General features: G+C 37.6%; 1 protein-coding gene across 2 annotated transcripts; it reads left to right on the forward strand.

Moving 5' to 3' along the window:
- Positions 1 to 1,626: 1,626 nt before the first annotated feature.
- On the forward strand, positions 1,627 to 25,612 carry LOC108149990 (UNC93-like protein). 2 transcript variants are annotated; one of them, XM_017277920.2, is made up of 6 exons: positions 1,627 to 2,558; positions 17,300 to 17,427; positions 22,355 to 22,489; positions 22,888 to 23,293; positions 23,929 to 24,782; positions 25,320 to 25,612. In XM_017277920.2, the coding sequence occupies exons 2-6, from the start codon at positions 17,380 to 17,382 to the stop codon at positions 25,491 to 25,493; spliced, it is 1,617 nt and encodes a 538-aa protein (XP_017133409.1). In that variant the 5' UTR covers positions 1,627 to 2,558; positions 17,300 to 17,379; the 3' UTR covers positions 25,494 to 25,612. The 2 variants fall into 2 exon arrangements, with proteins under 2 accessions (XP_017133409.1, XP_017133410.1); XM_017277921.2 differs by lacking the exon at positions 1,627 to 2,558 and adding an exon at positions 13,676 to 13,820.
- The last annotated feature ends 577 nt before the right edge of the window (positions 25,613 to 26,189 follow it).

A 26,189-nucleotide genomic window follows, 5' to 3' on the forward strand; every position in this document is an offset into this window, starting at 1 on the left:
CGATCGAACTGCAACCCCCATCGAACGCGCTCGAAGCGCCATCGAACTTCCTGGCGCGAACTTCACGGCGATGCTGCGCATTCGACTGGCGCACAGTGGGCCAAAATTAAATAACTCCAATGATAAGTAATAACTTTGGTTTTTAAAGAACAAATTTGTTTGCTAAGAAAAACCATACAGTATTACAACCTAAATAATAACATGAAATGCACGAACTTTTACTATTCCTAGTTATGATCTAAATTTATAACAATAGTCTCTATTCGTTTCGCCATTTATAAAATTTGTATGTACCAAAATAAGTTATTAGGTTCTACAAAATTAAATCAGTACCAATTGTTAAAATTTAATATCAGCATTTTAGTCTATTATTTATATTTTTTATTCAAGAGAACTATAAGTACAATTAACTTCTAAAACATAGAAGATTCTGTGGAAGGTGAAAATTAGTTAAGTTACTTACATTCGATTTCAGGTTAATGAAAACTAAATAATTTGGTAATGAAAGGGAACATAATCAGAATTATTATTCTAATTTCTAAAAAAAAGGTTAAAAGCGGATCTTATAATGTTGGTTAACATTAGGTATATAATGGCATTTTTAATTTTATTTGTATTTGATTTGAAAAACGTAATAGGCAATTTGCCAAGTGGCTAATGTTTACCTAATCAATTTGATTAAGTTTAATTTCTTAGCCAAACAACTTATTTGCATGAAAATGTAAGGAAACAAATTGCTTCGTAAATGAGTCTTTTACAACTCCGGAAAATACATTGATAAGAGAATAAAAAAAATTGTATAATCTAGTTTTATTCTTCAGAAAAAAATGTAACAAATTCTTATGAATTTCCTCTCCTTAGCATGATGAATTAAATTTTAATTCGCATATTATTTGTATTTGATTTATAAAACGAAGAAGGCAATTTGCCAACTAGCTAATATTTACCAAATCAATTTGCTTGACTTAATTTGTTGGCCAATTAGATTATTTGCATATAAATGGGGGTAGCGTGCTCGTTATAAAAATCTAAGAAACCAGAAATGCATATATGAACCTATGTACGTTTGCAAGGTATTTAAAACCAAGACAGTAAAATTCGAAATGCTTTTCAAAAGCCACAAGACAATAGGCTAAAATTCGCGATCTTTACATTCCTACCCTTCTTTAAATAGGTTCTTGTAATATTTGTGAACATGTTATTGCACTTTATATATATTTGATTTGTAAAACGTAATAGGCACTTTGCCAAGTGGCCAATGTTTACCAAAACAATTTGATTCATTTTTTGGGCTGATTGCCAATTGGCATTTTCCGTTTTGGCCCACTGTGCGATGCTGCGCTCACACACACACACACACACACACACACACACACACAGACAGACAGACACACAATGGCAGAGACACGTGTGTGAGCTGCAGTAGAAGAAACGGCCGAAACCGAAACGAAAGCAAACAAAAAACGGGCCGAAAACACAAAAAAAGCTCGTGATCTTCGGGCGCTCTCTTCGCGCCGCTCTCTTCTGCTGCCGGCAGCGACGTCGGCAGAGACGCCGACAGAGACGTCGACGGCATGCAAACAGGATCTGAGCGTATATTACGTAGCGCCGGGCTTTAAGCCAACATCATTCCCAAGCGAACGGCCAGCGATCAACGTTTGGCCCAGCAGCACCCGTCAACGAGAGCGATAACGAGCAGCTGATTTTGCTCTTGCCATTATCCATTATTTTATCTGGCATCAAACACAACAACAATTGCACCTGAGATCTGTGACAAAAACCAAAAAAAAAACAAAAAGTTCGAAAAACGGAAAACGGGAGGAAAAAAAGTGAAGTGAACTCTCCGGCGCAGCGCTCTCCCGCTCTCTCGGCTCTCTCTTTCGGCGAGACTTCGGCTCCGGCTCAGCGACTTCGGGTCGCCTCTTAAAATTACTTGCAAAGTTAATTTTAGTCTCGGCTTTTAATACCGTTTTAGTGCGTTTTCAAGTTGGTCGTGCTTTTCTCTCTCTCCGACCAGACTCAAATTCAATTCCCGAAAAATAAAATAAAATTTCGAAAATAATCCAACACACACCATAGAAGAACAAAATAACAATATAAATAAATAAAATATCTAAATTACTGAATGTGACTTTTCGGTGACATATCCTCGTTACTTTTTTTTTCGGCTCCATTTTTTTTTCCAACGGAAATGTAAACCATTCGCCCCCTAAGCCACCACCCCAGCTTCCTGCTTTGAAGTCCAGAACAAAAGAGCAACAAAATTCAATTACATAACATTTAATTGCCAAAAATAAAATATTAAAAAAAAAAAACAATAAACAAAATAAAACCAAAAACAATAATATCATAATTCACGAGTTCAAAAACGCGCTCACCAATACAAAGGCGAACGCATTAAAAGACGGAAGTGCATTTTTTTTCGTTAAGCGGCAAAGCGGCGTATCCTGTTTTTTGGGCTTACACATACGTTCAAACACACACGCACACAAACACACACTGAGGACTGAGAGTCGCTCTCTTACGCTCGCGTATAAGAGTTTGCAGATCACATAACGGTAAGTGTGTAAAATACGTCTTAAAAGGATAAAAAACTTAAGAATCTAACGAAAATATGCCCAGGATTCGAAGCCTAAGAAATAGTTCATGGAAAAAGTTATTATTTAATTATACCAAAGAAGAGAATAATTTTATTTCTTACCAAATTAAAATATAATTTATTTAACCCAAATGATTTTATGTGTTATATAACGAGTGAAATGTTCTAAGAGTAATTTTTATAAGAATGTAAGTTTTTGTTACAATAGGTCCAAAGCAATCATTAGAAGTGAATATCCTTGAAGCTGCATTAAACGTGGCTAGTTAATATGGGTTCATACATAGGTAATACAAAAATAAAATCTAATTCACATCCTAAAATTTGTAATTTCAATTTTAGTATTTTGTTAAATACTAAAATTAAAGACGATTAAGAATTATCTTATAAATTATATTTTAATAAATGCCATAAATATAAAGTTGATACCAAAAAATTATTTTGAGCGCTTATATAATATTACAAAATTATATAAGAGAAACATTTTAGAGAATGAATAAATTTATATAACCTATCTCAATAATGCACTTCTTTGAAAAAAATAAAAGCACTCAAACATTATTTGCAGCTAATAATCATTTTGCAAAAATACAACGAACCGTCTTAATCATGAGAATTCATTTGCAAGGGCGAAAAACCCAAGACCCAAAACATCTGTCTGGCGCAAAATATAAATAAACAAATTGCATAAACTTTTTGCGGCTTAGTGAGACCCAAAACAAAAAGTAAAACAAAGCAAAATAGAAATAAAATAAACCAAACAAAGCACCAGTGGAAGTTGTTAGGCAATTCTAATGAGAGCCAAGTGGGCGTGGCAAATGGGGTTGTTCCCCCCTTGAGTTGAGCTAGAAGTTAAGTTATACCGAACCGATACGTCTTATGTTAAGCATTAGGAAAATGTTATTTTTACAATTTTTGTTGTCTATATTTTACTTACTTGAGTTATCTGCGCTTTGAGTAATAGTTTAAAACTGTGGTAATAAGGCAAGTTTGTGTTACAGCCCAATTTTTGCACTTAATTTATTTGTGGCCAAGCTTACGATAATCACTTTTCTCTTGCTAATTTTAAAACTGTTGCCTATTGAAACTTTCGAGTTCAGAAAGTGAGTAACTTTCAAATGAAGGGCGATGTGAGTTAATGAAGGCTGAAAATAACAGAATTTAAGAAAACTATTGTAATTATATTTACCAATCTGTATTGCAATAATATCAAAATATGTGTTAACATTTTCAAAGAACCAAAAAAATAATAAATTATTTTTAAGTGAAAAAGGCAATATATTTCCTTAAATAATATTTTGATTAAGTAAATCAGAAATAATACTATTAAATCATAGTAATTTTGATTTAAAACTGGTCTGAAAATAAATACATTTTAAAACTGATTTGAATTATTGTTGAAGGAAATAACTAGGTCGTGTTTAGTTTTTGCTAACACTATTTGCTTGAATTTCCTTACGCACACGCATCGTAATGTCGGATAATTTGGCACAAATGGCATTTTGTGGGTGGTCCGCACCCACACAACCATCTAAGGCCATGTGACGCTCTGTATCTGATAGATACTGTTTGGGACTTGGGATTGGGATTGGGGACTCGGGGATATGGGGTCTTGAGATTTTTGATTTTGGCATGCGCGATGCGGAGACACGGGGCGTTATTTAAGCGCTGGCCGCGCATGCGCAGCTTGTCAATCGGCGTCGGCGGCTTACGGGGCTGCTTATATGGCGTATATGGCTTATATGTATTATATGGCTTATACGGCAGGCAGCTCACATCTGGCGCCCCGGATCAGCATAGAAAACTTTCACTGGGATCCACTAGCGCATTTTTCGAGTTTTCGATAGCCAGGCGGCATGAAGATGCGTTGCAGGCGGATTTCCGCACACAAATTGCCCACTTGCAATGGCAATTTGCATAAATGTTGCGATAACAAATCACCTAGAAACAACTGCCGCTGACAAACAGAAATACTAATACTAAGTTCTAATTAAAAGTGCTGGCCGCCGGGGAAAAAAACTAATTAACATTTTTCGAGCGCCGCGCGGTGCGAGAGGAGAAGCTGAAAAAGCTGAAAAAGTTAAGTAAATAAAGGTGAGAAAATCAATTCATGACGACTGCGGCGAGTCAAGTGCCCACTTGAGTGGAAAATCAATGCACTTCCGCAAAAACGAAACAAAAAAATTCAACAGCAAACAGAGGCAAACACAGATACAAATCAAACTCTATTTTTAATTATGAAATATTTATGGCACAATAAGTCGCACAATAATTGTACAAATTCATAACGGTACAGGTAATAGAACTCGATTATATTTACCAGGTTTATTAAGCCTTATTTAATTATCGGCTTGATAATAACCCAACCAAAATATATCCGAGCAATTATTTCAACGCTTTGCAGGCAATTAAAAATTGGTTGCTTAATTAAACTATAAACTAAACAATTACATAACTGAATATTCAACAATGAGAATTTCATTCATTTTTTCCATGTCACAAAATAGTTTTATTAACAATTGTTTTAAAATATTTAACTTTTTTGAAGTGGCTGAAAATTAATTAAAAATAAATTACTTTATTACGAAGTCAACATCTTGGCATTTATATTTGTATGCCTTCATTGGAAAAATCTTAAGAAATGGTAGATAATACATTTTAAAAACTTTAAAAAAGCTCAAAATTAATAAACACATAATAGAAAATAAAGTCTTTAGAACGACAACCAATAAATTCTAGTCATTTAAACTATCGATTTCGAGATCAGGAACTTGGCCATAAATATGCGCTTTTACTCCCAAACATGGCCATAAATTGAGCACCTCTGTAGTAATCATCATTTAAAATAGATGAAAACAAATACCCGAATAATTGTTCTTAATGACGAACGAGTTTCTCAGTTAGTCGGTCATAAATCAATCAAAAATATAACGAAGACAGCGATAAAAATGGCGTCAACTAAATTATGGACTTGACCGGACACAAAATTGAGCTTATAGCAGCTTATATATGATTTGCAATTTATGTATATATATCACTCAAAGCGAGAAGTTTTCTTTTGTTGATGGGTAAACTTTCTTTATATTTATGGTTAATTTACCTATAGGTGATTTTATGTATTTATTCACTTTTTTCGGGGCTGTTGACGTTGCAGATATAAAACAAAACAAAACAAAACAAAACGAAGCGAAACACAATGCTGATAATAATGTCTGACTTCTGCGGCTGCTATATGGCAGCTATATCTGTTGTTGATATCGTGTTGCGATCGTTTACACAACAACTTCGTCTTGAATGACAGCGACGAAGACGACGGCAGCTTGACTTTATTACTCATCCGCCCCGTGGTCGCACTACGCCGCATCCTCGTTGGCACGACCAGTGCCAAATGGCCCGGTAAATATTGACCCCCGTCTCGTTAACACACTGGGCAAATCAAGTTTATGTAAACTGCAAATTAGCAGCACAGCCTCAACGCCAAAAGCCAAATTGGAGCGTCTTCTTGGCCCGGCCAATGTGTTATCACTTCATTAAAGTTGGCAACACGGCAAACAGGCGCGCCCATCATCGTCAATTCGAATCTAGACATCAAGGTGTAATTAGTCAGCCGATTCACTCGATTTGCATTTTTCGGGGAAGTGGCCCAAAACCCAAACTTCAAATTCAGAACCAGACTACGCTCTAGTCTGATAAAGAAGTTAGCGAAACCGGTTAACACAATGTGTGGTGGTTAAAAGTGGTCTTGATAATCGTGCTCTGACTATAGAATTCACTGAAATCCATGCTTGCACGTAATAGTTTATTTTCCCGGAATTCGCTATAGCATGATAAAATGGATAGAATAATATCTGATTAAATGCGCCACTTATTCACCTCTTTTATAACGCACTAAACTGTTTTTTAAGCACTAATCCTGCCTTTTATTTATTACGCAATTTATGGCAGCTCCATATATTTACCTTAATTGTAATGTTATGCATTTGCAAGGTTGCTAGATAAATTCTATAATTTAATACCATGGGATTATTATATTAAAGTAGATAATATAGACACCTAAAAGAAAGAAGATTACAGTATTTATTTCAGAATATTTTTTTTTTGGGTTAACTTATTTTTGAGTCCAACAATTTATTGTCGCAGTACGTGTTAAAATCCGTAGCCAACATTGCATAAGCTCCGAACAGCAAAAGCCATGATCGGTGACAAAAATAAAGCTAAAACTTGTTTACATCCAATATCGATGTACCATATATAAATGAATATGGATCATATATGTATATGTTTGTAGGTTTCTTTTGTTGACGCTGACGCGTTGAGTTTCTTTTGTGAATGAAATTAACATGAGCACGCTTGTAACCTCTAGAATCGGAGTTTCAAGGCGCTGGGAAAACTTCCAAGTTGTAGTCAAAAACTTTCCATTAACAGGCTCCGATCTGGTGATGTTTTATTTTTGATTTTTTATTTTAACTTTTTTTCTCATAGGGGGGCTTTCACCCAGAAATGAAATAGAGGAAAATAAATACGGTAGCCAACCGGCCACTAACGATCATTATCGTGATAAGGCGCGCTGTGAGTTTTATGATCAGGTTTTTATTGTTATTTATAGCCAAATAATTACCAGCTCCCTGCGATAAGAGCCAGCATATGACCAGCCACGTCGCTGATGGGACCGAATCCGATTCGGATTCCGAATACGGGTATATGGGTATACGGGCATATAGCATCCAGACTCGTGGCCGCTGACAGATAAGATTTCGTATTCGTTTTCCCACTCGCGTTTCATAATATCACAGAGTGATATGATAGTGCTAGAAGCGTCTCAATGGCAAACATTGAACTTTGATGTGCTCTGCGATTATATAACACGTTCATTATGCCCCATTATGCCCCTTTTTTTCTGCTTCTTTTTTTTTATTTTTTTGGACGGGCTTGGGAAAGGCCCATGCTTTGCGACGCAAAAGCGTAGAAATACCAAAAACCCAACAATTGAGTTTAAGCCGCAGGCTGAGCAAACACTTAATGGCCAAAAGCAGAGGCGGATTTGTGATTTTTGATTTATTTGTCCGAATAATACAACCGGACAGGTGACACGGCATTATTTTTCTAACAATCTTTTCACGCTCAAATTCTTACCATTATTTACTTCATAAGACATTTAGTAAGCTTATTTTACGGATGATATTATTAGGAGTTTAAGCTCTCTTGGCATTCTAATATCATTAATTGGTATATCTGTGTCAACAAATTACACAATTGTAGTTCGTTGTTAAGCTTCTGTTAAATAAAACATGATCTTGTTGCCTAAAAAGATGTACTTGGAAAACAGGCTTTATGATTTCTAATTTATTTTGCTTAAAATACACAAGCAGACAGGTGACAGGGCATTATTATTCTCGCATAATCTTTTCACGCCAAAAGTCTTGCCGAAAATAAATTCCTTGAGCAAGACAATGTGGGTTAAGTAAAGAACTCGGTTCTGTATCGCTCACATAAAGTGGCCTCTAATTGTTCTTACGATCGTAAAGAGACTGAAGCGGAAGTTATTATGACAGATAAAAAAAAAGGCAGCGCAAATGAAAAAAAAATAAAAATAAATAAATAAAAACGACAACTAACTGAAAACGAAACTGTAGCGGGCTGAGTAAAAAATGGAATTGAAATTGAACAGAATGAAAATGAAGCTCAATGCAATGTTTTGTCAGAACACTTTTTTTGAGAAGTTTATTTTTATTATTTTTGTGTTTGCCGTTTGTTTGCCGCCACTAATTGCATTCTAATCGCGGACGAAGGTCTCGGTCTTGGCCATTTTTAGTTCAGTTCGCTGTATTACGCGGTGATTTGTTGGGTTTTCGTTTATTTTTTGCTGCTGTGGGAAGCAGTTGGCCAAGATGTGCAAAAATGTGCACACGCGGCGAATGAGCAATGCTTGCCCGGGCAGCGCAACGCCGCGTATACTTGATGTGGCGAGAAAAAGATTTTTCTTGAATGTTGCAGAATATTTTAACTTTTCTCTCAGTTGTAAACAGTTTGTTTTTACATTTAACTCAAAATAAAAAATAATAACATTTAAATAAATCTACAAATAGTGTTCCTAAAATTTTCAAAATAACAGAAAAGTGCAAAACAAAAAGTGCCAATTAATTTGTATTTATAGAACGACAATTATTTTTAAACCCAAGAAATCATTTTGTGAATGGCCGTGAAGTGCACTAGACTTTATAAACTTTTCCTTAGACTAGTTTCAAGGATAATGCACTTTTCAAGAACCTTTCATTTTCTTGTCAAACGTGTTGAATCGTTTTGAGTGAAGGAATTTCCCTAGACCCTGGGGCTCTTTAGAGTCACTTCCTCTTGGGGACCTAATCCCGACCAGCTTTTATGGCATTTTTATTGTATAACGCCCTATAAAGAGCTGCTGATAGCGATACGAATCAATCGATTTATGACCGCATGCGGTAATCTTTACGGCCCACGCCAAATCAATCAATTTAAATTTGATTAAGCCGTGATTTCTGATTTCAGCCATCCCATACAGGTGCACGGGGTATATGATATATGACGGGCATGCCGATTACAGCCTGGTTATACCAATATAATATTTTATGGCCAGCCAAATCACGCGAACTCACTCGACGCGGTTCAAATTGGCCGGGCGGAAATTGGCTAACCCGAACCTTAGTTCATATATAATATCGAAAACAAAATAATGCCCATATATAACATATATATATGATGTATGGCTCGGGGACTCTGGAAATCATTGTTATTAATACGATTATTGTGTGCACAGTTGCGTGTTAATTTCACTGTGATTTTACCTGGGAGAATTTTTTTTTTTTTGTTTTCCTCTCTATGTTTTTATTATTTTCTGTTTTGTTTTCTGACTTGTGGCCATTATTTTGTGTAGCCGCTTTTTCCCATTTTTTCAATTTGCCCCTCACAATGCAAATCGCTTTGGGCCCCTGCCACGCCCCCCGCCGCCGCACGCCCCTCGGAGATTAACTGTTATTAGGGCCTTGTTATCAAATCGCAAAATCAATCGCCTTTGTGGCGATCTCGTTGACATTCGGCAACAATTAAAAGCCAAGATTTTAATTATATCACATAGAGATACAGTCCGATAAACGGACCCGCATTGTTATTAAGTAATTGTCGTACAATTGCGTTTGGCCGGTTCAATCAACTCGGCCGACAGCCAACAAAGCGAAACCATTTTGTTGTGGCGTTTTGGCCAAGTTTGGAGTTGCTTGTTTTCAATACTTTTTGTATATTAAGTATATTTAACAAATAAAATAAATAAATAATTGTTATTGTATTGTGCAAACAATATACAATGTAGTGATTTATAGATTGATGCAACGTATTTTTTTTTTAAGTTTTTAACCTGTTATAAATAGTTTTTAATTACTACTTTTCAGTTATCAATTTCGTTGGATTGCCTAATTTCCTGTAGAAACATCTCGTACAATTCAGGCTATCAAGTGTGTAATCAGAACTGGAATTTCACCCCCAAAAATCCCATAGCATAAATATCTCCAAAGAAATCTCTGAACAAATCGCGCATACGACGTGTGTGCCGCAATCTCTAATCCCCTTAGACAATTTGTCGCTGGTCGCTGTTCGCTTTTCGGTGGTCACTTAAGCGATTTGTGTTGTTACTTTAATTAAAATATATGTACGCGCTTCGAGTATCGGACACTCCAATAATGAAATGAAATCAGCAGCTAAAAATATTGGCTATAAATAGGCAAATGGCCACAAAAAGTGTATGCCCACATTTGAGTGTAAGGCAAGTAAGACGAGACGACAGAAAACCAGTTGGGCTCCCAGCCTTTTTTTTTATTTTTTGTATTTTTTGTTTAGCCCACTCGGGATCCCATGCACGTGATCAGCAAAAAATTGTCATATATGTGTGGATATTTTGTGAAATTTTCTGGCAACAAACCTGATTGTCGGAATTCACAACAGAAACCAATTTGAATTAATCAAAAATATCACTCGATAGAAGTCGCGCCGCAGGAGCCAAGAATAGCCGGTGATTTGGGCATATTTCATCAGTTGTTATTCATTATTTTGACCCATTTGACTTGGTAACAGGTCTCAAGATCCCGTGAATCATTTACATTATTATTTCCCTCGCTGGCTGCTTTTCCTGTTTATGTCGTTTATCAATAGTGCCGATGGTTTAGCCTTCGATTGGCTATGGTTGTTGTAAGCCTTATGCCACTTCCATTGTTGTACTCCGCGTGATAAGCTGTCTCTATCAATCAGCCATTGACTTATGTCGATGGCCTCTCGTGGCTTTAGGGCTTAAGTACACACCGAATCGAAGATTAATTGATTTTAAACGATCTACTAGTCCGATACGGCTATGGAATTGCCATACAATGTGTGCATTTTTGACTATTATAGAGTTTTAACAGGGGATTGCCGAATACTAATGTCTGTAAGTTGGGAAAACCGATTTAGTATCTTGAAAAGTCAATAAAAAAAATACATCTTAAAGAGCTGTTAAAAAAATGTGTAATTTATGTTACATGAAGAAATGAAAATATGTTACATCTATAAAAATCAATTACTAAAAATAATTTATTAATTAAATTAATTGTTCTCTGTATACCATCAAGTTGTTTAAATTTTTGAAATGACTGCTTGATTCTTAGATTTTTTTAAAGAAATTGAATGCCAAGCTTCACAAATAATTTTCTCTGTCATCGTGGGTTTATTCAAATGCTCACCAATGCCAATCGAAGTGTATTGTTTTTTTCTTGGTCTTGGCATTTTTTTGAATTTGGTTTTTTCGGGTCGCAATCTGGGTCAGTCAAATAGCAAATACTTTGTGGAGCTTCGAGTCGCGATCACAGCTCTTGATTTCCCCCTCGAGCTGGCTCTTCCCTTCGGGCCAGATCCGCAACGAGGCTTACTGGCTTTATAGCCGACTTTATGCCGACTTATGCCCGATCGGTGTGTGAATAAACCCAGGCATGTGTCAAGTGCGATACCCTTCGACGCGGGCATCATACTTTTATTGACACAACTGCCGCCAACAGTTGGGGCTTACTATTAGTGAGCGGAGTAAAAGTTTTTTATTTTTTGGCAGCTAATCGTTAAGAGATATTTTTCTACACAGGGAACAAATATTTACTATCCTTTGAGGGTACTAAATTAATTTTCTTTAGATTTTTCTTATAAATAAAAACCTTAGTTGAGTTATTTTAAAAAAGTTTAAAGAACAATAATTAATTTCAATCGTTATAATTTTATCAAAGTCTCTTACACAATATAGATAGTGTAATTTATTTATTTAAATTTTGTAAAAAATTATAATGTATTGATATACATGTTACATGTATATTGTAGCCATTTTTATAAAGTCCTCAAGCCAAATTTCTTTTTTCCTTACCAACAAATAAAGCGCCATCTATTTCTGACAGTGCACTTTTATTCGTATACTGATCCCAATCTTCGGGGCAATTTCAAGCGTCATTCTTCATTAGCGCCTGTCACTCGATTCTCGACTTTCGAGTGGCCAACATTATTGATATCCCGATATAACGGAGACCTTAGTCATAGACACTTGAGCCACTTCCACGTTGAGCCGGAAATTAGAGGCAATAAACCAGTGAAGTTAAACGAAACAAAGAAAAACGGTAGCGAATACTTAAAAAAAAAACTCCCTAAAACCCGTGCACACGATTTATGATGATTTTATTGCCCGGTTTTCCGCGTAACTTTGTCCCAATCATTATCGAATCAGTGAATATTTACGATCGCCGGCATCGCGGCATCAAAATCACAGTCCACATAATCACGCGCTAATAACCGCGATAACTTGACCACAAGACGACGGGCTACCGAATTCTCCGATAGGATGAGCCACCAGACATGGCACCACCCGAAACAACCAAAACCACCCAAAACCAAAAAAACCCCAACCACCCACCGCCCGCCGTACGCCCTTCGATCAACCCGTGCGCGTTTATTAATTAGAATTTATGGTCCGGCTATATAGAGACAATAAATAGCCGTTGTATATGTTGTTGGAATTGCCTAATCTTATCGTTCCCGGCTCAGCTCTTCAGTTCTTCAAATGGGCTTTCGACAGGTGAAGAGTTCTCATTCATTCTATCGCCCAGGAGCGGTCGTCTTACCCAACTGATCCAAACTGATTAATTCAGGGAATTATATATCTCGAAGGGTTCCATTGAATATAGGAGACAATCAAGATCTGTTTGACCAAAACAGTTATCTTCAAGTGTTTCTAAAATACTAAAATAAAATTAGCTTTTCATCGAACCCATCTAATTATTTTCTATTTAATATAGATTTTATAACTAGTTAAAGATTTTATAGATCATTATAGATATAATATATAGAAATTCAGAATTAAAAATTCACTGCTGTGGTTTCCATCTAAAAAAGGAACTCATTATAGTAAGAATTGAATTTTTTTATAGATATATTTATCAATTTAGCATTGATCAATTTAAAAATCAAACGAATTGTTTATAAGTCGCAAAAAAGTGAACAAAACTAAAACTTTGAACAATTTTGACCCTTGTGGTTGTAGTTTTCGAGCCTGAACCGCTCCTGAAACCTGCCACACGCCGCACGGGCCATTGGGGATTTGAAGCGTGGTCCGGACCGTCAGATGCCACGCCCCCTTGCCAAGTGACACCCACCTGACGGTGCTGCTCCTTGGCGGCGCGGTTATCTTGGCCCACGGAATTGGCAAAGGCAAATCAACAAAAAGCAAATCTGGCCAAAATGAGTTAACAACAAAGCTACAAAAAAAAAATAAAATAAAATATATAATAATGCGGCTGCGACGGCGACGGCATGGTGGCTCTATCTCTGTCTGATTATTTACAGTTAGCTCCGGCCAGGCGATAACCTTGCCCACATATATCTTGGCCAGCTCTTGGACCGCCATTTGCGATTACCTGGTGGCAATGGCGACTGCGACGTCGACTGCGACGTCGACAGCGACGTTGACAGCGACGCCTGCCACTAATCACTCCAATTAGCTAGAAAGTGCTTTTCGTTTAAAATTCGCACGTTGTCGCAGTTTCTTGGCATTGTACTGCGAGGCTCTGAGACAGCCACTTGGCCATTTGGAGTTCCCTTTTTTGGTTCAGGTTATTAAGGCCAGTCCCAGTTAAAGTTCGAGTACCGTGTCCCGACCAAAGGAGCCGCACTTTTTTTTACCCCCCGAAACAAAACTGTGAGTGTGTTGTTGTCGCCAGTGAAGATCCTGTAAATCCCAAAAAAAAAAACTATATCAAATAAAAACCCATAAATACAATAAACCAAACCGAACAAAGGCAAAAGAGAAGGAGAAACAAAACCGCAATTACAAACAACCAAATTCGAATGCAGAAAAAATAAAAAATTTAACAAAATCGTAGTATGTAGTAATAAAAATCAAAACAAGACATTTGCAAACCGACAAACTTGAATTACTCTATAAAAAGTATACAACTCGTTGAACAAGTGCTATAAACTATACAGTTTAAGGTTTTCCACTGGCATACAAATAATGCAATAGGTTTTTTTTTTGTAATTTTGTAAGTGCGGAAACTAAAACAGTTCCGTGTATCAGGAAAAGTTTTAAAATTTTTTTACAGAAATGTATTGTTTGGCTTAACACGATACAATTTGTCTCATTTATTTGACAAATTTCTTTGTAACCCAAAAACTGTGTTAAGTTGATGTTTTCAAAACGTGTTACTTGCCAGCAATTATTTGTGGGCAAGAAAATGTGATGTTGCAAATCTTTTTGTGTCCATTAAATAAGGCAAAATCCAGTTAAGAATATTTTAAAAAATTTATTATTGGTTTTTTGAGAGATTTAAGTAAGCTTTTCTAGGATACTTCAAAAATGTAATAAGTGCAAAAGTAGTTAGCTTTATAGTTAGTATGGAATAACTTACAAAATATATAAACATATTCTTAACCAAAACTTGTTCTTAATCCAACGATCTTACAATATTTGTAGTTTCCTCAGGGTATCCCTAAAAGGTGTAAAATTCGCTTAGACTTCTCACACAAAAGAGACAACTTAGGTGAAGGGCCCCGTAGCAAATGGGAAATAATAAATAAAAGCCAGCGAATAACAAAAAAACTTTTGGCACCAGCCAATTTGTAGGCCACTTAAGTCTCGATCTACGCGCGGCGAAGATAATGCAGATTGTCTATAGCCGATTTCGAAACGCGATGGAAAGGGAAACACGACGAGTCGAGTGTTATGGAGTTTCCGACTTTGATGAGTGCGTTATTTCGCTAGAATAATAATTGAAATGCTTTTTTTAATGACGTTTGGCGCGTGTCGCGTTTTTTATATGTGATATTTCTATATATACAGTAATCGTACATATAAAAAATTAACCCACACGAAGCAGCCATAAAAATCTTTAGCTTAAATGTAGACAACTGCCAATTGCCGGCCAAATTCGGATAATAGAAATATGTTCAGAAATATATATATATAATTGTATTCTTTATATACTCGTTGGCGGCGTTTTCGATTTCATTCCAATGCATGCCATCAGATATGTGCAATCGGGGAAGTCCGCCGAAAGTATATCGCCGATCGGCGATCGGCTTATTGAAAAGCGAAAACAACACGTGCTAGCCGAATATTCTGGCATGCCCAAATATATATACTATATGTGAGCCGACTTTTGCCAGCTGTTTGGCTCCAAAATAAATTAGCATTAGACTGCGTCGACTTTGTTGTGTTGACGTCAGTGGCCAGTAGCAAGTTCTATATGAGCTCTATTAATTATGGCCACGTTGTTGTGACTCCGTTTCTGGAGCTTTTCATAAATAATAAATAACCGAAATGACCGAATTACGTCGCATTATCTGAAGTATTATCTGCGATAATAACCGAACCAAACCGAATCGGTCTCGTAGTCGTAACAGATACTTAAACCCAATAATCGATTATTGTCTGGGCAAAAACCCCTCACTGTTTCACCCCCACATGTAAATGCTAGATCATGGCCATTGGAAAACTAATCGGAGTCACTGTTCTCGCTGCAAATTCAACTGTCTCTGCCATTACACCAAGTCCCATATACAAAGGCTATAAAGTCACATGTCGGACTGTGACGAGTCACGGGATTGCATCACAAAAAGGTCTCTCAATGGCTACGGTGACCGCTAAAAGTCTTAATCACCTAATGAAACTATTAAAAAGTCACAGCTTGCTAAGAAATATAGGCCTGTATATCTTGCACAAAGTTTAGATGAAAAGTTAATCTGCCTTAATCGTTTAATAACCTAACTTGAGGTATATATTTAATGCAGTGTTTAACAGAAAAGGCATAGTATAGCTTAACCTTAAACATTTCGTAGCCATTATTCTAGAGTAAGAGCCAAAAGAGTATAGTAAACCAAAAAATATCAACAACCAATTCAAAAATGCCAAGTATGTTGTCAATCAAGAACACACAGTAGCAAAAAAAAATAATTACAAAAATTAAGCACCGAATTTAAAGCCACCATAACTAGCTATTTCAAAAAAAAAACAGCTTACACTTTATAACTGGTCATAAAGTATAAATTAAAAGTTTGTACCTAAAAGCCTTTACCCCTATAAAAACTGGCAATCAATTACCTCTGCAGTTTAATAACACTAATAAAAATGTACTTAGTTTTAGGAAAAAAAATAATATTTCATTTATTTTATTTTATTTTACTTTTATTTTATTTTATTCGCAGTCACGTGTGGAACTCTCACCCACACGTGACTGCAAATCGCAATCACTAGGCCAGGCCATGGATATTTATGGTCTATATCCTCATCTTTCGATTCGTTTCGGTTAGTTTTTGGTTTTTCTACGTGTTGCTTAGCATAAATAAATATTAATTTATGTAGAATTGTAAAAAAAGAAACCGCACCCGGCGGTCATCAACGGCATGATTATAAGTCATAAAGTTCTTAGCATTTTTATGCTGGAGTTTATATTTATTTCTGTTAGCATTGTTATTAACGCTAATTTTTGTTGTTTATTTCCTTTGAGAATTTCTATGCCAATGTCTGGCCATAAAAAGTTTACCCAATTTTTTTTTTTATTATCATTACTGGTTTTTTTGTGAGTGTGTATTTTATATATATTTTTTTTTGTTGTGTGTCGTCAGGGATTTCATTGTGTTTTGTCGCTTCAGTTGAGGGGCCTGAATAATAGTTTGGATACCGCCTAATATGCAATTAATTGGACATGAACTTGAACTGCGGCCGGAGCGGGTGGCGGGGGATGTCAATTATAAACAATTAGACAATGGCAAAATTGGTAACCAACCGCTGGGAACACGGGCCAAATGAATGGGGAAGACTTCGGCAGAATGTTTCTGAATCTCAAACAGATTTGCAATTGTTCCTGGGCAATAATGTGTTTGTATATAAGCTGACAGTCAGTCAGTCAGTCAGTTAGTCAAGCAGTCAGTCAGTCAAGCAGTCAGTGGCCATCAATTTGCCTACGAAATTTCCAACAATTATGGCTCGGTCCAGGCAATTTTCAATAACGAAAATCTTTCTGTATTGAAGTTATTATTTTATTATTTTTTTTTTTTTGCTATTATTGTTATTACCTTTGTTGAATGTGTATTCGTGAATCGAGTGCTTTGCACATTCGCACTCACAACAAATGGCTTTATAATCGTCTAATGGTATTTTACATGTCTTTCTTTTCGCAGCCAACATTTCACTTGGGTTAATTGATTAACCAGGCCCAAATAAATACAAAAGGGAGCGGAGAACACAAAGAGCCAGCAAGATGACTGGTTTCACGAACGCCGGTTTCGAGAACGATGAGCCCGTCAAGGTGAGTGTTCCGTAGTGCCTTTTTTGGGGTCTGGTCTGGGTCCCAAGTAGTTCTCTCCCCGTGGAGTGCCTACCTGGATTTCACCTCCTCATTCATCTTGAACAAGTGCCGGACACGTCAACGTACCCACAATGAAATCACCGGCCCACAAATCTTGTAAACAAAGGCAGGCGAAAAGAAATCACAAAATTGGGCTCATTATTTTCAGTTCTGCATAATTAACTAATAACTCTTCCTTAATTGTTCAACGTGTACAAGCAACAGGAAGCCCCATACTGCAATTAAATCAGGAACCCCAATTGATTACTAAGTTCTAATGGGGTATTGTCGCCCTTGTTAATAAAAAGCCAAATAATTCCTTGTTTATTTCTCAAAGCGTATCACAAGGCCTATAAATACCAAGTATTTTAAAAATACCTTACAAGGTTTTTACTTTTAACAGATTATCTAGGCTTAGGTAAATAAACAACTAATTGTAGCCTTACTCTTTTATTAGTTCTCCCATAACATTTAATTTGTATCTTTGTGAAAAGATCCATTAGATGGTTAATTAGGTTAAGTAGCTATAATAAAATCAACTTGTGTGCATAGAACTATCCCAACTGGTTTGCCAATCCAGTGTTAACAGTTCACTTCTGGTTTATAGGAAGACTTTTCCATTAGTTTGGATTTAACGATAGACAGAACTTGACACTTTCTTCAAACTGTGCAGTGGAAATACCCAGCCTAGGCAATGCATTAGCACTTTTACACACACCTGGATCATGTTTCCATCAAACGGCTTGGGTATTTCCCGGGTTCGCATAGAACTTATCGAAATGACCATAAACGCTGCCACTTGAAAATTGTTGTCACATTCTCACATAGTTGGCCGTTTCGTTTTTGGCATTCATTCATGCATGGACGCTATAGCATTTGGCCATATAGCTTATAAGCTGGATTACACTTATCGAGTGTCTGGGGCCGTTTGTTTTGTTTTTTTGTTATTTTTTTGTTTTTTTTTTTTTATTTTACTCATTTTCGTTGTGTTGTATTGTATTGTTTTGATGTTGAGTTAATGACTGTGTTTGCCTTCGCCAAAGAAATCATGTTTTATAATGACACGCGTCACAGTTTTTATGATTGGCCCTGTTGGGGAGGAAGTGTCCAATAAACCGAAAAACCCGGGCGAACTAAGCCAAAACTCGGATGGCGATGATTCCGATGATCATTAGCATTTGGCCACTCCTTGGCTTTTAATGAGGCGAAATAAATTTCACCTCAAAAAACCGAAATCCGAAAACAGAAATCCGAAAACTGAAAACCGAAAACCGAAAACTGAAAAGCCGAAGACCACAAATCGAAAAACTCACGAGAGAAGCAGAAAGGCAGAAAAAGAAATGTGACAGCAGAAAGCGCTCCCCACACAAATATTTATAGATGTGTCTTAGCCACAAACTTGACCAGCCAGCTGATGGCCAACCGATTTGGCAATAAATAAGGTAAAAGAAACAGAAACAGAAACGGAAAGAGCAGAAACTAAAAGAAAAACACAAGGCAGGCAATCGAACAGCAACACTAACGACAGAAACACTAACGTATTGCACAATTAAAGCACCGACAAGGTTTCATAATAAAATATTGCCAATTTACAATGGCCCCACCCCCTCGCCAGAGGTTCGATACCCATGCCCCACCCTGTAATCGGTTCTTGAGAGGCAGAGACATCGAAGCCAAACTCGTTTTCCTCGCTTTGGTCAACACAGAACCGCAGCAGCCAAAAAAAAAAAAACAAATAATATACGAAACCAGAGAACGTCCAGCTAACAAACTTACAACGGCGGTCAGAAGACTAACACTTTATAAGGGCTAACTCAAAAAAACAATTTTTTCTAATAGATAACTAAACAATGTTTTCTTAGAAAAAAGGTTTGATATTCATTTTAATGATAAAGAAGTGAAAACGAAATGCTTCCAAGATATGGTCATAATATTGGTATCTTACAGCCATTTTATTTACCATGGCCTTTATCGTTTTGAACGCACAAGGACTAGTGTGCTGACCGCTGCTGTATGTAAAACACCAAAGCCAAATGGCATGTAAAATGGTGAAGGGGATTTCCAGGGGGGGAAATTGTGGGCTAAGCAAACACGAAACGTGCCGCGTTTAAAAATAAAACGCAAATCTCGTGCGACGCAGCGCGTGCGCAACATGTTGCCACACATATACGGACAGAAGAACCCACACTCTCACACACTTGCAGCAGGCAGTAGGTCGCTGGCAACATGTTGCCGAATTAAGCGCCTTTACACTGAAAAAATTTAGTCATTCCTATCTTGTTGATTTGTACTTTAATAGACTTTTTTCTTTACTTACTATACTTTCCATTTTTATATCGTTTTCGACTATTTTTTACTGACTTGTTTTATTTAATAAAAATAAAGTATTTTTTGATGTTTAAATTTACAAATTTTAAACACAGCACATAAATATAATGTGCATATCTTTTTGGTGCTTAGTTTGTATGTAATATTTTGAAAAAAATCTTTGACTGTTACTAGCTGCGGCTAAAAACAAACATAGATATAGGTTGCTAAAATAAAAATACTAATAAAGGCTAGAAAGCGATCAAATATATATTTTTTTGGTGCATACAAGCAAACACACTTGAAAAAATATATATGAAAATCAACACACACCTGCGGCCACACTCGAAGAGACGGTCCGCTCACCTGGCCGCTTTTAACTGGTTTGCGGCGGTTTTTGTTTGTCTCAACTAGCGGCGTCGCTGCCAACACTCTCGCATATCATTATGGCCCCTGTGCACTGGCATTATTATTACGCGCACTTGTTCCAAAGCTCTGCTTGCTCTGCTGTTTCTTTGAAAAAAAAAAATAAAAAAATAGAAAAAAATCGGTGAACAAAAATTAAATATCAGCTGTTAGCGGGAAAAGCATGCCACAAAAAACAAACAAACAAAACAACCAGCACACATACAATACGCACTACGAGAAAAAAAGGAAAAACAAACACAGACAGTTGAGAGTGGTTTTCCAGTTGGTTTTGTGCATTGTCATGATTTTTGTATCTTTTTTTTTCACCTACTTGCCATATGCTAGCCCACATTTATTTGCATATATTGCATTTGTGGTGTAACAATTGCAATCAATAGCAGAAAATCCCTTAAAGTCTATTATAATATAACAAAAGATTTCGCTGGAATTCTTAATTACAATACTTAGAAAAATGATGCTCAAGATTGGCTATTAATTAGTTTGTTTTTTATTAAAGTCTGTGCATCTGTGCATCGCCCATATTTATATGTATAAATCCTTATGGATAAAGATTTGCTTTCGCACACAGGGCGTATGAGCAATATGGAGTTTTTTAATGCCTACTTTCAGTTTTCCAAGAGTTGGTCTGCACTTTAATGGTTTTTTTTTTATACTTAACCTTTAATTTTACATTTCGTACTCGCTAATTAAATGCGATATTTAACAGTTCCAGGTATTATTCCTTTTTTTTCCTGTGAGTGTTTGCTGACGTTTTTAATGGTTTGCCATTTTTTTTCTCTGTTTCTGTTTTTGTTTTTTAATACAAATTTAAATGCAATTTTATTATGCTGATAAGCAGCGAGGGGATTTTTATATCTGAAATCTGTCTGCAATTTGCATACAAACAAAACGGGGTTTCTACAGTCCCCCAACTCGTCCGATCTACCGATTTCCTTAACTCTCAAAATCGTGTGAACATCGGCAACTATTATGTGCTGTAATTAAGTCCATATTGTTGGCAGCAAATGAAAACAAAAAGTCGAGTGAACGAGAAAAATACAAAGAAAAATATAAAAAGGCAAGCACAAATTGTAATCGATTGGGACTTGCATAACAACGCGTGTGGGTTAAACCGACACCCCCCACCGCCCTCTGCACAGTCGACGCCCCTGACTACCGATGTAACCTTCTTGCCCTGTGCGGTGCATGCAAAATCGCCATTTTTGGAGTGGCTTTGGACCCGGGTCTTGCTCTCGGTCAGTTCTCGGGACACAGCGGGCACTGCGAGCATTTTGATGGCCATTTTAAAGGCGAAAAGGCGAAAAAGCGAAAAAGCGAGAAAAGGCCACGCCACGCATGCGCAATGCGAAAAACGCGCGCGAAACGCGAGCAAAACGCGTGCGGGCTTTTTAAATTGATTTCGGATCAGGCCAAATTTTTACCCCATGGCTTTTTTTTTAGAAACTAAAAGCGTAAAATGCGCCAACACATAAATAATTAATTAATGTGTAGTGTGTCGGGCAGCAAACAACGCCAAAAAAATGAAAGCTGAAACGGGGTAAAACGAAGTCCAAATGCTCTACAATTTATTTAATTTATACCCTTAAAAAAAATATTATAAATCAAAATTATTTTTTGGGTTTTGGTTGGAAAATCCTTTTATGATAGATTAAAATTAATAAATATTTATAAAAAGCTTTTATACAAAACAAGTTTACTAGAAAATGTAGTTTTGTTTTCAAAGTTATTTACTTGGCTTTAGAATTTTTTGGTTTAAATTAGACAAAAATTTTGTATTTCTTTTCTTTTAACATTTTGTATTTCTCACAGTGTATTTACAATCCAAATAAGATTAGTTTCGATTACCAACCATGTTTGTGTTGAACCATTTAAATACATTTGTTTAATATCTAAGCGCACAATATGAAAGTTATCGCTGCTCCGAAAATGAGAAGATAAGAAAGAAAGTAGGATCATGCTCATCCATCCATCCACTGCCCCTCGCCAACTGGCGATGCTGCACTCCTCGAGATCTCTGTGATCTGAGTGTGAGATCTGCGGTGACCAGAAACTAAAAATTAAAAACCAAAAACCAAAAACCAAAACCGAATGCCGATCTGTTGCCACTTTGCTTACGATATCTTTTCTTTGCTTGCTTTTCGTTTATTTTTAGCCAAAAGCTGGTTTCGAGCCCGACACCGCCTCGCTGCGAGAGAAAGTTGTGCTGAATCCGGGCGAGAAATGGCGCATCTTAAAGAATATCTCGATCATCTCGATCGCCTTCATGGTGCAATTTACAGCGTTTCAGGTAAGCCAACCGCCGACAGCTTGAAAACTATTTCGAAATTTTGGAATCACATTTATGTATGTTTGTTCATCCTTGTCGATACAATACAATATTATATAATATATGACATCGTTGTTGTTACTTAACAAAGTAAATATTAAATGAAAAGTTGATGAAATCCCGCATTTTAATAGAGAACATACAAATAACAATTGCCCCAACATATGAGATAATAATAATAATAATGATAATAAATTTTATTGAATATTAATAATTTTATGCAGCTAATTTCAGTAGTTGTTCTTCGACCTATTTAAATCTAATGTAAAATAAATGTCCAAAAGCAAAAGGTTTTTGAATAATTTCGAAATATATTATGCGATTGCCGAATGCTGTGCTAACCGAGCCTCCAATTCTAGGGCACGGCCAACCTGCAATCCTCGATCAACTCGAAGGACGGTCTGGGCACTGTGTCGCTGAGTGCGATCTACGCCGCCCTGGTGGTCTCCTGCATCTTCCTGCCCACCCTGATCATCCGCAAACTGACGGTCAAATGGACTCTCGTGTGCAGCATGCTCTGCTATGCACCCTACATCGCCTTCCAGCTTTTTCCGCGATTTTACACATTGGTTCCCGCCGGTATCCTTGTGGGCATGGGCGCCGCACCCATGTGGGCGTCCAAAGCCACATATTTAACGCAGGTGGGACAGGTGTATGCTAAGATCACGGAACAAGCTGTGGACGCCATCATCGTGCGGTTCTTCGGCTTCTTCTTCCTGGCCTGGCAATCCGCCGAGCTCTGGGGCAATCTCATCTCCAGCTTGGGTAAGTTACACAGTTACACACTGCTGGGATACGTTCACGTTTCGTTCACAAACGAACCAGTCTAAATTATTATTTTCCTACCGATGGTTATTTAGACAATATCAATCGATTACTGATGCCAGCTATGTTCAGTAAGCGATTGATATTACCCGAAAAACAACCACCAGCAAAGGCAAATAATTTTTTATACTGATGATATCAGTAACCGATCAGTAACCTAATTAACTTGCCTAAACCAACAACATTTACAAATGCCCCAATGTGCCAAGTAACACTCTCTACAATTTCTTCTTAAACATTCCTCTCATAAAAATTTCCAAAAATTCAACGGCAATCTTATCAAGTCATAAAACCACAAAGATTGCAGATACCCTTAAATTAACTAAGTATTAGCTTTTGATTTTGCCAGCTACTGAAAATCATAAAACTGGCAGCCAAGTCATTCGAAAGTGATTACAAAGCAGTTTTATTAATCTCCAATTGCCGGAAATCTCAAAAGTGCTATAGCATATTGACGAAATGTTGATAGTTTGGTAAATACAATAAATTAGGCTCATTCAAATCGGGCTGGCTTGATATTGGGGGTTACTGGTTACATAAACATATTCGCCTTACTAATCCGATATGCTTTGCAGTCCTGTCCAGCGGCGCCCATGGCGGCAGCAGCAGCTCGAACACAACGATCAGCGCCGAGGATCTGGAGTTCTGCGGCGCCAACTTCTGCACCACCGGCAGCGGCGGCCACGGCAACCTGGAGCGTCCGCCAGAGGATGAGATCTTCGAGATCTCGATGATCTACCTGTCCTGCATTGTGGCCGCCGTCTGCATCATCGCCTTCTTCCTGGATCCGCTCAAGCGGTACGGTGAGAAGCGTAAGGGCTCCAACTCGGCCGCCGAGTTGTCCGGCCTGCAGCTCCTGTCCGCCACGTTCCGCCAGATGAAGAAACCGAACCTGCAGCTCCTAATCCCGATCACCGTATTCATTGGCATGGAACAGGCCTTCATTGGCGCCGACTTCACCCAGGCGTATGTGGCCTGCGCATTGGGCGTGAACAAGATCGGCTTCGTGATGATCTGCTTTGGTGTGGTGAACGCCCTCTGCTCGATCCTGTTCGGATCGGTGATGAAGTACATTGGCCGCACGCCCATCATTGTTCTGGGCGCGGTGGTCCACTTTACCCTCATCACCGTAGAGCTGTTCTGGCGGCCCAATCCCGACAATCCCATCATCTTTTACGCGATGTCCGGACTGTGGGGAGTGGGCGACGCCGTGTGGCAGACGCAGATCAACGGCCTGTACGGTCTGCTCTTCCGCAGGAACAAGGAGGCCGCCTTCTCCAACTACCGCCTGTGGGAGTCCGCCGGTTTTGTGATCGCCTACGCCTACGCCACCACGCTCTGCACGCAGATGAAGCTCTACATCCTGCTGGCGGTGCTCACGCTCGGCTGCATTGGCTACGTGATCGTCGAGATCCTCTACAGGAAGAAGGTGAGTCCAAAGCATCATGGCTTTAATGGAGCGCTTGATGGCGGAACAGTAGTCCTTGAAATTTGGTTGATATTCATTGGAATATTAGACATAAACTCATATACCTCAATCTTAAGCACTAACAATTTTATTGATTATTTTTTACATTTTTCTACTTATTTAGTTGTTTGTATTTGTATTTATAAGGTGTTATTTGTTTTTAAATGCTTTATTTTACCTTGACTCATGTGCCTAAAGGTAGGCACCCGTTTTCCACATTGCTTATGTTCATTACCACCTTTTTTGATGATGTATTTTTTTCTTTAACCTACTGCTACCAAAATAAGCAACTTATATTACAGTGATAGCTAATATTAATTGCAAAATATGAAACATCATTACATGAGAACTACGGTGGACAAATTAACACCTTTAGATTTTTTGTTTGCTGGATCTTGATATGCGATTTATTAAATCCGAAATTGGTATATGCCAATAAGTAGGCTACTAAATTTGACCGAATTTAAGGACTTACGAATTTTCCATTTTCCTTTGCAGCAACGCAAGGTGAAGAAGCAGGAGAAGTTGGAGGCGGCGGAGAAGGAGAAGGAGGCCGCCGCCGCAGCTGCTGCTGCCGCTCTGGCCGCCGCCGAGGCAGGACCAGATGGCGTCGAGGAGACCGACGACGAGCTGGACGATCTCGAGGAGGACATTGTGGTCACGCGCCTGTAAATGTTTTATTCTCCCCAACAAGTACACCCCCCGAAAACCCAAAAACTCCCTCACAAACCCCACATTCCATCAAGTTATCGATAGAGAAAGAGAAATTACCAACTGGAGGAACCAGGAGCGTTATCGATTCAGAGGTGCTCGGCACACAAAAAAAAAACATTCAAATTGGCTATCGATAAAATGAAGACTAGCATAAGTGTTTTGCATACCTATCGATAGATAGAAGAACGCTCCTTTATCGATAAAAATATCAACTGGCGCCGATTGAAGGCCGATACGCGTTGCATACTTTTGTGGTTGTAGTTTTGTAGTAGAACATTTGTACCCCTCACCCCCTAAAATCCGCTCCTGCAAGAGATACAATTTAGCTCAAAGTCCAACCGAGTTTGGCTTAACTTTAGTTTGTACATACAGAGAAGAGATCGAAAAGAGCGGAATGCTAGAAAATGCAAAAGCAGTGAGAAGCCCCGAAAATGCAAAACTTTTGTGTGTTAGTCTAGGTGTAAGCACACTCTTACTTTGTTTTTATGCACGCCTTTTTACAATATAAATTTATCGAATGATACTTATCGAAAACTATCAATAATATCGATAAATTTGTATTTGCAATTGAAGCGTTCGTATAAACGTAGTATCACACAACCATACAAACACACGCACACACGAGACACACACACTGCAACAGTGTGCGTGTCG

The sequence above is a fragment of the Drosophila elegans genome, unplaced genomic scaffold (genome assembly GCF_018152505.1).
Source record: "Drosophila elegans isolate 14027-0461.03 unplaced genomic scaffold, ASM1815250v1 contig_149, whole genome shotgun sequence".
Lineage (NCBI taxonomy): Eukaryota > Metazoa > Arthropoda > Insecta > Diptera > Drosophilidae > Drosophila > Drosophila elegans.